General features: G+C 42.0%; 1 protein-coding gene across 1 annotated transcript; it reads right to left on the reverse strand.

Annotated features, from left to right (window-relative positions):
- Positions 1-13,960, reverse strand: LOC121711923 (G-protein coupled receptor family C group 6 member A-like). Its single transcript, XM_042095808.1, has 7 exons — positions 13,640-13,960; positions 9,456-9,801; positions 6,306-7,061; positions 5,917-6,129; positions 5,312-5,438; positions 724-1,903; positions 1-198 (listed from the first exon to the last, which is right to left on the reverse strand). Exons 1-7 carry the CDS (start codon positions 13,837-13,839, stop codon positions 195-197), a joined length of 2,826 nt encoding a protein of 941 aa, XP_041951742.1. The 5' UTR covers positions 13,840-13,960; the 3' UTR covers positions 1-194.
- Positions 13,961-15,856: the final 1,896 nt, after the last annotated feature.

Below are 15,856 nucleotides of genomic sequence, written 5' to 3' on the forward strand. Positions count from 1 at the left end.
TTCTCAACATTCCCCTTTAAGGGTTAATGAGAAGGAAAGGGGATTAAAACTATATTCAGTGCAAACAACAGTAAGGAACAAAACTCTATAATATCTCCCATAAGTTCAGGTACGTAGACTGTAGAAGTTGGCTTGTTTGCTGGTTTTTTCAAGCCCTTCCTGGCTGACACCAGCAGATCATGTTAGACGTTAGGTCAGCTGCAAAGAGATAGTCCACCTCTTACTTGGATTATTATGAGATGTTTCAAAAGCTCACAGGGTTGCCTAGACTACCACTGTATATGTTAATATATGTGTCTCTCCCTGAGTTTAATTGGTGTCAACTCTGTAGTGACAAGAAAATCAAACATGAACCGCTCTAAACCTGTATAGAAAACTAGTAAGAGTAGTCAGAATGCCGTAATAACATACAATTCTACTTCTGAATTTTGACAATTTATTAAGGCATATTACATTTGAACAAAGCATTATCACAGTAATATTCAGAGGTGTAAAAGTTCTGCCACATTTTTGTACCATTCACTTAATCAGCTGATTCTAATTAGCCCACCTCTTAGGCCAGGTAGATCAGCTAATTAGTGAAATCCCCTTAAGCGCACAGGTAGAACCAATACACGGCAGGACTTTTACTTTCTGAAGCCGGACCTTTACATCTCTGGTAATATTACAAATATGGGTACTATGGACAGGTTGAGGACAGCATTATGACATTCTTTAGATTACCCCTCTGAGCTCAGGGTGCTTGGATTGGAGGAGCTGTTGTGCGATTCTGGTGGTTGTGGTAGCGGCAAATCAGGCATCGGAGGCAGGATGAATACTGGAGACATCCGTCCTAGTTCAGCCTTCTCATCCTTTGCCGTCAGCGAGGGCTCCGATCCACTCAGGGAGCCGCTGAGAGTGCTACAGAGGGAGTTGCTCCGGGAGCTGGTCAGCGAGGTGTCGGAGGAGACGCTCTGAGACTCCGAGTGGCGCCGTTGCTCGGTGTCATCATCCTTGCGGCGGATGAAATCCCACAGCTTCCGGCGGAACACCTCGCGCGTGTTGCTGTGGCTCTTGAAGCAGATGATGTAGCACTTGGGCATGAAGTGGCAGCTGAGGACCGTGTAGGCGGAGATGAGGATCACGACCATCTCCACCGCCGGAAGGTACACGCCTGCCTGTGCCTGGGCGTAGACGGGCCCGAACACCACCCAGCAGATGAGGTAGATGACCATGCTGAAGCTGATGAACTTGGCCTCATTGTAGCAGTTTGGCAGCTTCCGCCCCTTAAAGGCGATGACCAATCCGATCAGGCCTAGGAGGCCGATGTACGCCAGCATGAGGCCAAAGAAGAGGAAGGAGCCCTCGTTACACTGCAGAATGATCTGATCATGTCCGAGGTCTTCCAGTTCGGCTAAGGGAGGATTTAAAATGAGCCAGACAGTGCAGATGGCCACCTGGTAACACATACAGAATGCAATGATCAGGTAGGGCTGGTAGAGACGCTTCAGGACTTGCTTTACCGACTGGACAATCTGAAAGGCCAGGAGGATCTTCAAGGACTTGACCAGGATGCAGGAGACGCACAGGGTGAAGCTGAGGCCAAAGAGCACCTGGCGTGCCTGGCACTGGGGGTTGTTGGGCCTGCCCACGAAGAGCACGGCGCTGACGAAGGTGCCAAGCAGAGAGATGAGGAGCAGGAGGGAGATGGGCCCGACAGATGCCCTCACAACGGGCGTGGACCACTGGGCCAGAAACAGCACCAGCACCACCAGGGTCAGGAGCACGCCCAGCGCAGCAAACGACAACAAGACGATTGCAAAGTTGTCTTTCCAACCAAAAAACACAATCTTTTTGTCCAGACACCTGCTGCTGCCCTCTTCAGACCATTGGTCAGCTTTACATTTCATACAGTCTTCTACATCTGCAGAAAAGGTGCATAGAGTAGATACATTCAAGAAATCAGTTGGTGGTTTACATAATATCTTAATTTAAGTAATTGTGAATTATCACACAGTATATATGATATGGGGTGTGCCACCATGAAATGAGTGGATTTATTGGATATTCATAATCCACAGACCTTAGGGTTTAAAACAAGGGTTTAAAGTGAACTTAGATTCCTGATTGGCTAGCCAAACCTGAGTATCGCCATTGGCTATTCAACAGGAAGTGCCAGAACAGTCTCAAAAGTATTTGTATACTTGCAGAAAATACTTGTGCGAGCGGCAGAGATTCGTAATGGCAGAATAGTTTTGTAATTGAAAGACAGCAACTGTGGAAGGTTTAGTACCTGTGGAATATATTTGCAAGTGAAGGAGACATACTTAAAATCCTTCGTGTTATTACGTTATAAGGGCGTAGGTTTGGTCTCAGCTTTGGTGGGGACACATCCCCAACTCCTGTTGTCACAATACCAACATTAGTGTTTCAATACCAATACTAAGTGAAGAATCTCAATTTCGATACTTTTGCGATTTTTTTAAAACTTGATTTGGTTTGTGTGATTTGTGAGATCATTCACATCAGTGGCAATCATAGAATTTGATTGACCCTCCACACACACACACACACACACACACACACACAGAAAGTGATGGTTGTCATCAGTGTTGGGCAAGTTACTTCAAATTGTATTATGTATTACTCATTACTGTCATTTCAAAATAATTTGTTACATTATAATATGTATCTGAATTGTAAGGCATTACACTACTATTGTATTACTTTTGAGTTACTTTCACCAAAATATCTAGAAATATGAATTTGGAATTCTAAATGCAGTTTATTATGCTCAATGCAGCTCATTGCACTTCTAATGGAGGGTGATGTGGTATAACATAATGACTGAGCTAGGCTTAAGGCTAACATCAGTAGAATGCAATAGGCACAGTGATGGCTCATGATGCAATACAAGGAACAATCATAGCCAGAATTTTGTTAAAAGCAGACCAAAGGTCAAAGTCTGGTCAATTGTGATAGAAATGCTGTAACTTTAGGCTTAGGCCTACTCAATAAAATTAACAGAGAGCCCACTACCTGTATATTGCAACCCAAAACTTAGACATGTCAAGATTTCTGAAACATGTAATATGTACTTCAAATACAAAATAGTATTTTGTCATTTTTATTTTATTGGGTTGAAGGAAATGGCTCTGTATTTTGTATCAATACTTTATTGGTGTGTATTTTTGTATTTTAAAAATACTGCAAAATACTATGTGAAAAACACTAAAAAAAGTTACTACTTGATGAATAATTGGTAATTAGACAACAATGGTTAATGTTTATCGCAATCAGCTAATGTGAGAACAGCTGTGTTCAACAACATTCACAGCTTTTCAGTGACGGCCTTTGCTTAAGCATCAGCTCTGGTCTGAAGTATAAGTATAAGTATAAATACTCTTTTGATCCCATGAGGGAAATTTGGTCTCTGCATTTATCCCAATCTGTGAATTAGTGAAACACACTCAGCACACAGTGAACACACAGTGAGGTACCCACTAATCACGGCGCAGTAAGCTGCCTGCAACAACAGCGGCGCTCAGGGAGCAGTGAGGGGTTAGGTGCCTTGCTCAAGGGCACTTCAGCCGTGCCTACTAAGCGGGGTTTCAACCGGCAACCCTCCGTTCACAAGTCCGAAGCGCTAACCAGTAGGCCACGGCTGCCCTGAAGCACTGGTGTGAAGTCGTACGCAAGTAAAGATGAACAAGGTTACCTGTGCAAGTTCACATAAGGACACGACAAAGGCAACAATGTCCTTTTGTATCCAAGCCAATTAACAGAAAAAATGTCAGATATCTCAATGAACCACAATGACATCAATAGATGGTAAGGTGTTGAGTGTGTTTGAATTCCCTTCCTTGTAGCATCCTTTTCTGCATTGCACAGTGGGGAGAAGTTCACCTTGTTTAAATCAATACAAGTCAAGTTTCTCACATACTGGAAGTTCAAGATATACAGCCTTATGATTTTCTTATTCAGTTCTACACTGGACTTGAATTACGAAATTCGGCACAGATACACAATTATGATTTTGGCCTATTGATTATAATGTGGTTAATTGTAAGTATAAGTATATTTTAATCTCTGCATTTATCCCAATCCGTGAATTAGTGAAACACTCAGCACACAGTGAGGTGAAGCACACAGTAATGCCGGCGCAGTGAGCTGCCTGCAACAACAGCAGCGCTTGGGTAGCAATGAGGGGTCGGGGTTCGAATCGGCAACCTTCCGGTTACAAGTCCGAAGCGCTAACCAGTATAGACTAGGCCACGGCTGCCGAATTGAAAGCTCTGTCGGTCAAATTCAATATCAAAATGTTTTACTTTGGCCTTTTATGGGGTATGTATTGGCAGACAGCCCTGGTAACTTACCGTTGTCGTTGACACACCTGCTCGCTTGACTGCCACTGCAAAGTAGCCTGTGCATTGGCATTCTCCATGCGTGTAGCCTGCGTGTCAGATAACCCTGACGTTTCTTGTATTGTCGTGCTGGCTGTCGGAATGATCAGCAGTACAAATAAGTTCGCTAAAATATTGGTGGGGACAATTTTGTCATCTTAAAATTTTGATTAGGACTAGTCCTTAGCGTCCCACCCTAAATCTACGCCCATGATTTTTGTTAAATCACAAATCATTTTTACAGTTACAAATCCTGATACACACACACACATTACATATGAGACGCTTCTTATCCCTAAGATGGTGCAAAAGTGTGCACCTGCAGAAAAGATTTGTAACTGTAGGACAACTTTTTGTACGTAGAATATTGATTTGTAATTGTAGAATATATTGGTAAAATATTTTTAACTATAGGATGATTTGTAGCTGTAAAACCGATCCGTACCTGTAGAATAGATTTGTAAGTGTAGGGCATATTTGTGATATTTACAATTACTTGTACAGATCATTTTTACAGTTACAAATAATTTCTACAGTTTCAAAACGTGATATACACGTACAAAACTTTTGAGTCTAATATTCTTCCATAGAAAATCAGCTTTAAAGCTGCAGGTGGCAACTGTGATTGACCGTCAGATCTCACACAGCCCTGCAGTCAGCTTTCCGTGACACTGTACTTATTTCGTCGTGGCACACCCTATATTATGAAAGTCCGTACAAATATGTGGCTTTATGTGTATGTGTATTATTCTTTACATTTGGATTTTACTCAAGACACTATAACAATAGTCTATGTTTGTGTGTATATGTGTGTGGGTTTGTGTGCATGCATACTTGTTCCATTGCTGTAGGTGTTATGTTTGTGTGTATGTGTGTGTATGTATGTGTGTGTGTGTGGCTGTGTGTGTGTTTGTGTAGCCTATGCATACTTGTTTCATTCCTGTAGGTGTTATTGCTGCATTTGGTGCATTCAAAGCAGCAAACAGGCCTTTCATTTTGGGACACCTTTCTATATCCTGGTTGACAGTTGGCAGAACACCTGGATGTTACATTTCCCTGAAACACACAAGCCGAGAGTTTTGTTAAGTATGTTTTTGGGGCTTTTGTGGTAGATGAATATGTTGTAGATTGATAATAATACTTCTTTGAAATTACAGGTACACTGTACTGTAGGTCAACCTTTCAATGCACTCTGATGTCTTAAGAATGACTGGTTAATGGTTGTTTTTATAATGCTCTGTAATTTTCACAATGAATAATCACTCTTCAAAATCACATGATTAATGTGATTATTGGTATTGTGATAATGTGATCTGATTATCAAATCATTACAGTGACATGCACAAATCTTTGTAAGGAAGGCTGTAGCGAAGAGAGCAGTGACCCCACTTGGCCTCGAACCCAGGTCTCCGGGGTACTAAATGTGCAGTTTGACTACAATGGCAAAGAGCCAGGCTTGTTGGTATGGCAGTCAGAGCGCATACTCAACCATAGTGACGGCATTGCGTCACAAAGTTCCATACGTTTCACTTACTGTTTGACTGAAGACCTTCTCTTTGCCATCTCCCACAAAGTACAACTGGCGAGAGCTGATGTCGTACTTAGCCACGATGTCATGTACGTCCACCTCACCATCTTGGTTCCTCCAGAGTACAAGGTCATATCCAGAATTAATGTCACCATGGTCATTGAATCTGTATGAGTCTCCATCTATTTCAAAGGTAGCAGTCCTCAAGGCATGCTTCAGCTACATTGAGGAGCCACCAATAAAATAAATAGGGGTAACAATAAGCACACATTAAGAGTGTTCATAGACCAACATCTTTATGCAAGAACAGATGCAGAGTTCAGATAATCATTTTGTGTAAGGCTTACCTCTCACGACTCCCACTACTACCACCCCACGGCCCACACCGCACTTACCTCCCACGGCTTAAAGTTGTTGCCCCCTCTGCAGTCTCTGTTTGCACAGAGGTTGACCACGGCCCTGGCTATGGCTCTGACCGCCAGCCCCACGCTGAACACGGCGTATGGGTAGATCTTCTTCTTCAGCGCTGCTCCCAGCTCTGGCTGGGTCATGTCCTTGCCCTCCGACCACAGGTACTGCCGCAGTATGGTGTTGTTCTGGTGAGCAGCCGGGTCAGGATCCAGACCGTCCAAGTACGTCTGGAACCGCGTTGTGTCTGCTGATTTCAAGGTGACCCCGACGATAGTCCCGACATCACTGAGGTTGCGGTTAAGGAGCACACGACTGGACGTGGCCCAGTTATCACTGGCGATCCAGACACGACCTGTGGCATTGTCAGTCAGCTCCTGCATGATGTACATCATGTGGTCGGGCTTAGCGAAGGACACCACAGCGCGGACTTTCGGATTGTCCTCCAAGTGGCGCACTGTGCTGCGGATGCCGTCTTTGAGCTCGGTGTCGTCGAGGATGTCCGGGAGCACCACACTGAAGGAGATGCAGATCCCCTGTTTCTCCGCATGCAGCTGGAAGCGCTGGGCAGCGTAACGGCCGTAGTCCCCATCAGTGGTCACCAGACCAACCCAGTCCCAGCCGTGGTCCACCAGGATGTCAACGATGGCCTGAGCCTGATAGTTGTCCTCTGGTACTGTCCGCATGAAGGCTGGGAAGCGAGATTTGTCACTCAGAATCCCCGTAGTGGAGCCATAACTGATCTGATTGAAAACAATCATGTGCATTGGGATTAGTGTGATACAATGAAAATGTATAAATGTATAAATGCTTTGGGTAACGCTTTAGAATAACATGCGCTTATTAGGTATTAACAGTGCATAATAAGCAGTTAACAATTCATTACTAACAGTTAGTTAACTGTTGTTATCCTTTAATAACATTAACTAACTGTTAACATGCAGCTTGTAAGTGTTAATAAGCAGCCTTTTAAGTTACTTACAAGCATATTTGTTAACAGTTGTAAGTGTTAACAAGCAGCTTGTTAATGGTGTATAAGACAAAGAGGTGGATAACTAATACGCTTATAAGACCTTTCTTACCTATTTGTAGTAAATTTTGCAGCCCCCCAATCTAAAGCGAGGACCATGTAGCCTATAGTTCCAACAAGCCCAACCTTCTACTGTATCTCTCTATATACTGTATCTCTCCATCTAGCTTGGTTTAGCTGTGAGAAATGCACCTTCAAAATTGTTGCAGTGAGCAGGACCCGAACCCCGGTGTCCCTTGTCAGGGGGTGCATCGCTACTTGTTGAGCTACACCATTGTTCCTAATTTGCTGATGAAAATGTTCATTTTGATTCTATATTCCGATGTTCTATATCATACTAGCTATGCTTTTTACAAATATGTTTCTGATGGAAAAGTGGTGTTTAATTTCCTTAATCTTTGTTCAGTGAACGCATAAAACAGTTTGTCAGTTTGTCAGCAGTCTAAAGCAAAGATTCTAGAACTTTGGTCTAAAGATATGCCAGCTTTGTATATAGTTTGGTTACCTAGCAACCGAGGCTTAAAGACGATAAATGGGTGCGTTCAAAGCTCTGGTTAAAAGTTGCAAACATAGGCGAACGTTCGTGATCGATTTAAAACATGTTTCAGTTTGCCTTGAACAGAGGCGAACATTCGTGGTCTGTTTCTGCATTCATTAAACACCACTTTTCCATCAGAAACATATTTGTAAAAAGCATAGCTAGTGTGATATAGCACTTCGGAATATAGAATCAACATAAACAATTTCATCAGTTCTATAAGTAAAGTAGTGTAGCTCAACAAGTAGCGATATACTCTCTGATGCAGGAGACCGGGGTTCGATTCCTGCTCACAGCAACGATTTTGAAGGTGTATTTCTCACAGCTAAACCAAGCTAGATGGAGAGAACTATATAGGCTACATGGTCCTCGCTTTAGATTGGGGTGCTGCAAAATTTACTACAAATAGGTAAGAAAGGTCTTATAAGCCATTATACACCATTAACAAGCAACTTGTTAACACTTACAACTGTTAACAAATATGCTTGTAAGTAACTTAAAAGGCTGCTTATTAACACTTACAAGCTGCATGTTAACAGTTAGTTAATGTTATTAAAGGATAACAACAGTCCCCAACACACATATTGCACACTGCCCTCTCCCCACATACACAGCACACTATCCTATCTCCCCTGTCATCCCCCCAACACACACACCAAGACCCCTGGCAGTTGGGTTAGCCCCTTGAGCCGTGGATCTGCCCAAGGTTTCTTCCTTGGTAAGGGAGTTTTTCCTTGCCCCTGTTGCTCATGGGTGCTCCTTGTTGGTGCCCCCCACCCAATCCCAATCCTCCCCCACCTTTTTTATGCAGCCCTTGCCACTTAATCTACTAAATCCCTCTTCTACTGCACTCTTTACCCCCCCCCCCCCCCATTAATGCACAAATAGGCTGACACCAGACATAATTTCACTGCATTTCTTACTTCCAGTAACTATATGCATGTGACAATAAACTTCCTTGTATCCTTGTATCCTTGTTAACTAACTGTTAGTAAGGAATTGTTAACTGCTTATTATGCACTTTTAATACCTAATAAGCACGTTATTCTAAAGCGTTACCATGCTTGGTTGCTTTTAGTCACTCTGACTTGTGGGATTTGCTCTGATGTGGAGTTTACTCTTATCTAGGAAGCCAGCCCGAATGTACCCCACCCTAAAATTTGAGGGCAGGAAATTCAGTCTGGAGTTGCTCCACTGAGAAGTGTGCCCAGTTAAGATATGTCCGGGCCAATCAAATTGGCTGCATTAGGTGATGGACAGATGCTTAACAGTGAAGCAGTCATTCTTCCACATCACCTGAGCACAATCACAATCGTTACCACTAGAGAAGAAAACATTTTAGGTTCCGCTATAGCATCTGTTATAAAAGACATTGGCAGCGCAATAACTTTTAAAAGGTGAACATGAAACAGAGATTAAGGCATTTGACATCATTACATTTTTTGGGGCGGGGTGAATTCAGGCTAGCTTCCAGAAAGGTTGAAACACGCCCCATAATCAACATCCAATGGCGTGTTGCCAGACTGTACTGATAAGAATCCAAGTTTTGCTACTTTGGCTCTGCTGTACCTGCGGGATTTGCTTGATGGACAGCTGTCTAGCCACAGCGATGGAGATTTCTGAGTGGTACCCTCCCACGACCACATGGTGGGATCGAAAATGCCCGGGGCCCGGTCTGCTGTCGTGGTCGGCCGGACTGCTCTCGTTGCTGGATTTGTGCATGTCTTCCTCCTGTGAACAGACTGAGTTGAAGTCGTCCAGGTATCTGTGGGTTACTGCCACTGCGGTGGTGACGTCTGAACAGGTGTCCACTATGTGGTAGCCCAGTGTCAGGTTACCTAGCAGAGGCGAGCGGTTCACAGTCTCCACTGCTTCAACCAGCATCAGAGCCTGAAGCAAGCGTGCCAAGCTATACCTGCATGAATGAACACATCGAGGTGTATGAATGTAAAAATCCTGCTAAACAGGACTCAGAATAGAACTCATGATAGGGAGAATGAAACTTCTATGTATGAGAAACTTATGTAGCCCTAACCCTAACCACAGATCATAGGTAGAATGAAACTTCTATGTACATTTGAGAACAAAATTATTCCAATATGTTTGTTCGTTCTGACTAAAAATGACACTGTCACAATGACGCTTCTTTTTTGATTCTGTTTCTACCACATTGTCTTACAACTTTTTGCCATGTGGCAGAGTCTTTTCAGTCAGAGCAAACATATTGGTCAAGAGAAAATCAACAGTAAATCAATACTGTATTTGCCATTTTTATAAAAAACTGTATAAGAAACTATGTATAGTCTGGTCAGTTTTGGGCAAAAATGGGGTCAAGGCTGCAAATTATGATTAACATTTGAGCCAATGTTTTTCTGTTCATTTAGGGCCAAATAAAGAAAAAAATGCAAGGAGCCCAAAAAATTAGGTGGGGGAAGGCCCTGAAACGGCCACGCCCACTTTTTAGACCTGGAATTCTGTATCTCGGCTCCTGAAGGTCGCAGAGAGTTGGTTTTCGGCTTAAAAGATGCGGAAATGCCACATTTATATTAGTGTTATGAAGAAACATAGGCCCTAAAACTTTTCTGAGATATTTCTGAGATATTTGTGAAAAACCTTTTTATCACTGAATCAATCAGCGCCCAAGCCACCTTTTTCTGTAAATCTGCTCATAAAAGCCATGCAGTTTGTTTGGGCAAAAGCTCTAAATCTACTCATGGGGCATACTAGAGCTTAAGTTGATTAAGGCTCTTTGTTAGAAGATGAGGACCCCAACAACCTTCTAAGAAACAATGTAAACAAAGTGAAATTCCAAAAATTATAGGTTTTTGTAAGGTGACAGCAGTTATCACACGTGATGGAGACCATGGAGCGCCTGGTCTTGTGCATACTAAGACCCCAGGTACGCCATGCACTAGACCCGCTACAGTTTGCATACTAGGAGAAAGTGGGCGTGGACGATGCCATCACATATCTCTTACACAGGACGCATTCTCACCTGGACAAGGGGAAAAGTGCTGTGAGAATCATGTTCTTTGACTTCTCTAGTGCTTTTAACACCATCCAACCCCTCAGACTGGGTGACAAGCTCTTGCAGATGGGTGTGGATGCTCAACTAGTATCCTGGATTGCAGACTACCTGACAGAGCGGCCACAGTTCGTCAGACTGAAGAACTGCCTCTCTGACACTGTGATCAGCAGCACCGGAGCTCCACAGGGAACTGTGCTCTCTCCAGTCCTGTTCACCCTGTACACAGGGACCTGTGCTCTCTCCAGTCCTGTTCACCCTGTACACATCTGACTTCTGCTACAACACAGTCATGCCACATGCAGAAGTTTTTGGATAATACTGCAATTGTGGGGTGTATCAGGGATGGGCAAGAGGAGGAATACAGGAGCCTGGTGGAGGAATGGTGCAAACTCAACCACCTACAACTCAACACTGCTAAGACCAAGGAGATGGTGGTGGATTTCTGGAGGTCTAAGCCTGCTCTGCTGCCAGTCACCATTGAGGGGGGCAATGTGGAGGTGGTAAACACTTACAAATATCTACACCTGGAAAATGAACTGGACTGGTCATTCAACACTGAAGCACTCTACAGGAAAGGGCAGAGCAGGCTGTACTTCCTGAGGAGGCTGCAGTCCTTCAATGTCTGCAGCAAGCTCCTCCTCTGGATGTCTTACCAGTCTGACTCTGTTGTTGCCATTGTCTCTGCTATGCTGTTGTATGGGGAGGAAGCACTAAGAAGAGGGATGCTGGGCGACTGGACAGGCTGGTAAGGAAAGCTGGCTCTGTTGTGGGAGCTGAACTGGAGTGCATCACTTCAATATCAGACAAAAGGACCCTGAACAAACTAATCAACATCTTAGACAATGACTGTGAAATAGTTTTTCGTGAATCTCAAAAAGTAAAGGTTTTACGACTTATGCTTGTTCGTAACACTAATATAAATGTGGTGTTTCTGCATCTTTTAAGCCCAAAACCAACTCTCTGTGACCTTCAGGAGCCGAGATACAGAATTCTGGGTCTAAAAAGTGGGCATGGCCGTTTCAGGGCCTTCCCCCACTTAATTTTTTGTTTATTAGGCCCTAAATGAACAGAAAAAACATTTGCTCAAATGTTAATCATTTTTTGCAGCCATTTGCCCTAAACTGACCAGACTAGTAGGCCTGTCTGTTCTCTGTCTCTCATATCTGTAAGTCCTATATGTTTTTTTTTTTTTTTTAAAGATAATCTGAATGCCATGCATGAAATTGTTTTGTATATAAGAAGATGTATTATTAGTATTATTATTATTATTATTATTATTATTATTATTATTATTAGGGTCATTCTATGAAACACATGCCATTTGGGTCCACAACATTTGATGAGATGCATAAGGCACAAACTTGAGCCAAAGTGTGTTTCTAAAGCCTAAAGAGTCATTCACACCAAGAACGATAACTATAAACAAATATCGTTCTCGTGAATATGAATGATAACGTTCACACTATAACGACATGAAGAACGATATTGTTAGGGATCACTTTCAGAGCGTTTTTGATAACGATAAAAAGCTAATAGCCAATCAGATCCCATCAAATTTTAGCCATCACATTCATTAACACAAGGAGAGACTTTGTTTATCATTGGTCAGTGTGGATGCTTTTATTGTTATGGTTATAGTTATTGTTGTCGTTTTTGGTGTGAATGACCCTTAAAGCTAATTCTTGTTAAGTATCACACTATTTTTAACTATTGCAAACAAGTGCATGGCCATTTCCATGTCTCCAGGTTGACCAACATGACATTTACATCTAAAATATCACTAAATAAATTATATATCAAACTTTTTTCCTGATGACATTAGATTAGACATATTTATTCAGACTAAAATCATGTTTTTTGGTAAATATTTTGAGTCCCTTGGTTTGACCAATATAGTAAATAGTATACTGTCACTTGAAATTAAATCACAAAAACAATTTTTAGCCATAGAGCCCCCAAAGAAACTAAGCAGAAAAAATCTGACATTCTTTTACATAGTTTATTTGTAGTTTTTTCATTACGATGAGGGGGTCCATCAAACTGAATCCAGCCACCCAGTCACGCAAATTAGACAGGTATAACTGTTTTTTATTACAGTTTTAACACCATCATTGCTGAGCAAATTACATTTCTAATTGAAAGCATACATGTTAAGTGAATAACTTGACCGTTATTGGATAACTAGAGCCATTTCATCATGAAATGTACCACCCTGTCACACACCACCCCATCACATTTATTATATTTCAATCCATTATACTTCAATGTGGAAAAAAAGTACAGTATGCCTGAGGTGGGCTGAGGTCGATTGTGAAGTCGAACTTCATAGGTCCAAAAGCTCTTTGGTCCAAAAATGTTTTCTAGCCAGCCGGTTTTCACAACCTTTAAACCTTGTCACCATCACCTCTATTTTAGTGAGGGTAAAAAAAAAAAAAATCGCTCTAACCGAGTAATTAGTGTGGCTCTGCAGCCAGATTATATAATCAAGGATAACGTCCACGCCTTTGCAAAAAATAGGATTTTTTACCGATGAGGCAGCAAGTGAGTACCGGTAGTAGAATTTTTTTTTTCTTTTACTGTCTATGAGAAAAAAACAAGCAGCTCTGAGAGCAGTTGGACCTGGAAAAAGAATTATTGGCACATTATTACATCACAACTTAACGACCCGGTAGTAGTAATAATAGCAGTATTATTACTGGTAGTATTAATATGACTTCTTGCTCACCTGGTGCAATTTCGTGTAGAAGGCCTTCCGTCCTCACCTTCCTTAATGTTAACACTCTCGTGCACTGGGAAGAGTCCCCCGATGATGATGTCGCCATCCTTCATGGCCATGAGTGGCTCGATGTAATGAGAACACTCTACACTCCCCAAACTCACCACAATCACCACACACATGTGCCACAGTCTAACCTGCCTCATCATCTCTCACTGTCTATGAGTTAGTGTTAGTGTCAGTGTTCTCTCACAGCTCTCTCCACTGCTCCTGCTCTACTGCATGCTCTCTCTCTCCTTCCCCTAGTCAGGCAGTGGCCACAAAAGGACTGCTGATGCTTCTTTCATCTGTTAAGAAGCTCTCAGGAATGGCCTCCTGGAATGACGGCCTCTCCGTGTCCACGCCCAGTCAGGTATGTGCTTCCTGGATGCGTCAAAGGCTTTTTATCGTATAAATCATGGGAAACTGTTTGGTAAACTGCATGAGCGTGGTGTCCCCTCTTACCTAATCAGGATACTGCAGTTTTGGTACTCTCACCAAACTATGCAAGTTAGGTGGGGGAGGAGTTTGTCAACATCCTTCCATGTCTCCAATGGAGTGCGGCAGGGTGGAATTCTGTCTCCACTGCTATTCAATCTATACATGGATGATTTATCTACGGAACTGAAGGGATGTAGAACTGGCTGCTTGGTGGGGGATAGTCTCATTAATCATATGCTTTATGCTGATGATTTGGTGGTACTGTCTCCTTCCAGTGCTGGCCTGCAGCAACTTCTTAGAATATGCTCTCAATATGGAGTTATGTTTGATATAAAATTTAACTCAACGAAGAGTGTGATACTGATCGCCAGAACAAAGGAGGATATGAAGTGTGTCCATCCTTCTTTCTCGTTGGCAGGTGAACCACTAGAGGTTGTAAAGAAAGTTAAATATCTGGGACATGTGATAAGAGATGACCTCTGTGATGATGATTATGTGCAGCGTCAGTGTGGAAAACTGTATGGGCAGGCAAACATGCTGGCACGCAAATTCCACATGTGCACTCCTGTTGTTAAAATCTCACTCTTCAAAACCTATTGCACTCCACTGTATACTGCCCACCTGTGGTGTAATTTTAGTGAGTCGAAAATGAAAAAACTTCACGTGGCTTATAATGATGCACTAAGAATTGTGCTTAAAATCCCTAGGTGGAGTAGTGCCAGTGAAATGTCTGTGTCTAACAATGTGCCCACTTTTAACGCTGTTTTAAGAAATTTTATGTATAGATTCATGTGCAGACTGACAGGGTCTAAGAATATGATTATTGTGTCCATAGCTGATGTCTCTAAGAGTGACACCAGGTACACATCTTGTTTTTGGAAACATTGGACCCGAAGCCTGTATATGTTTTGTAAATGATGCCTCATCTGCATCATTCTTAAATGTTTTGTATTGTTTTACATTTATATATCTGTACTGTGTTGTCTCTATGGACCTTTGTGTCTTGAATAAAGTTGAAAGAGGTATTGCCCGAAAGAGAAGTTCATCTTTGTTTCGTTTGGAGTCTGTGGAGAGAGATAACATCTTCAGACTGTATCCAAACAACCACATGATGCCAGTCCAATAAAATGGCACTGACAATAAGTTGTGCTGAAAAAGGTTAGATAACGCTTGGATAAATGTTGTACATTTAACAAATGTTGTAATCCAAACCTTTTGCGTCTGATATAATGCGAAGATTAAGGTACCCAGTGCTGAGGAAATCAACTGCACAAACAGAAATCATAATACACTAATATATAGGCAAGGCAAGTTTATTTATATAGCACATTTCATACAGGGGTAATTCAATGTGCTTTACCTAAACAAAGCAAAGAATAATAGTACATAAAAGCATACAAAAGACAATAGTTTAAACATGATCAAAAATCAAATAATTAAAATTAAATAATTAAGTAATAATTAAAAGACATAAAAAACAACATAGAATGATTAAAAGACAGAGTGCAAAACAACACATTACTGGAACACAGCCTTCGTATGAACCTCACACAGATTCTCATGTTTTGGCATAAACAGTAAAAGCTTAATGGATCTCCTCTCATAGCACTACTTACTAGTCTTGCTGATCCTAGCACTTACCAACTGTCTAGAACTGACACTCAACTGTTTAAAAAACAGCACTCACTGATGCACTTATTCTTACCGTACTTTACCTTTTTTAAATTATCCTAGAATTGTTGAGAG

This window comes from Alosa sapidissima, chromosome 6, assembly GCF_018492685.1.
Source record: "Alosa sapidissima isolate fAloSap1 chromosome 6, fAloSap1.pri, whole genome shotgun sequence".
Classification (NCBI taxonomy): Eukaryota; Metazoa; Chordata; class Actinopteri; order Clupeiformes; family Clupeidae; genus Alosa; species Alosa sapidissima.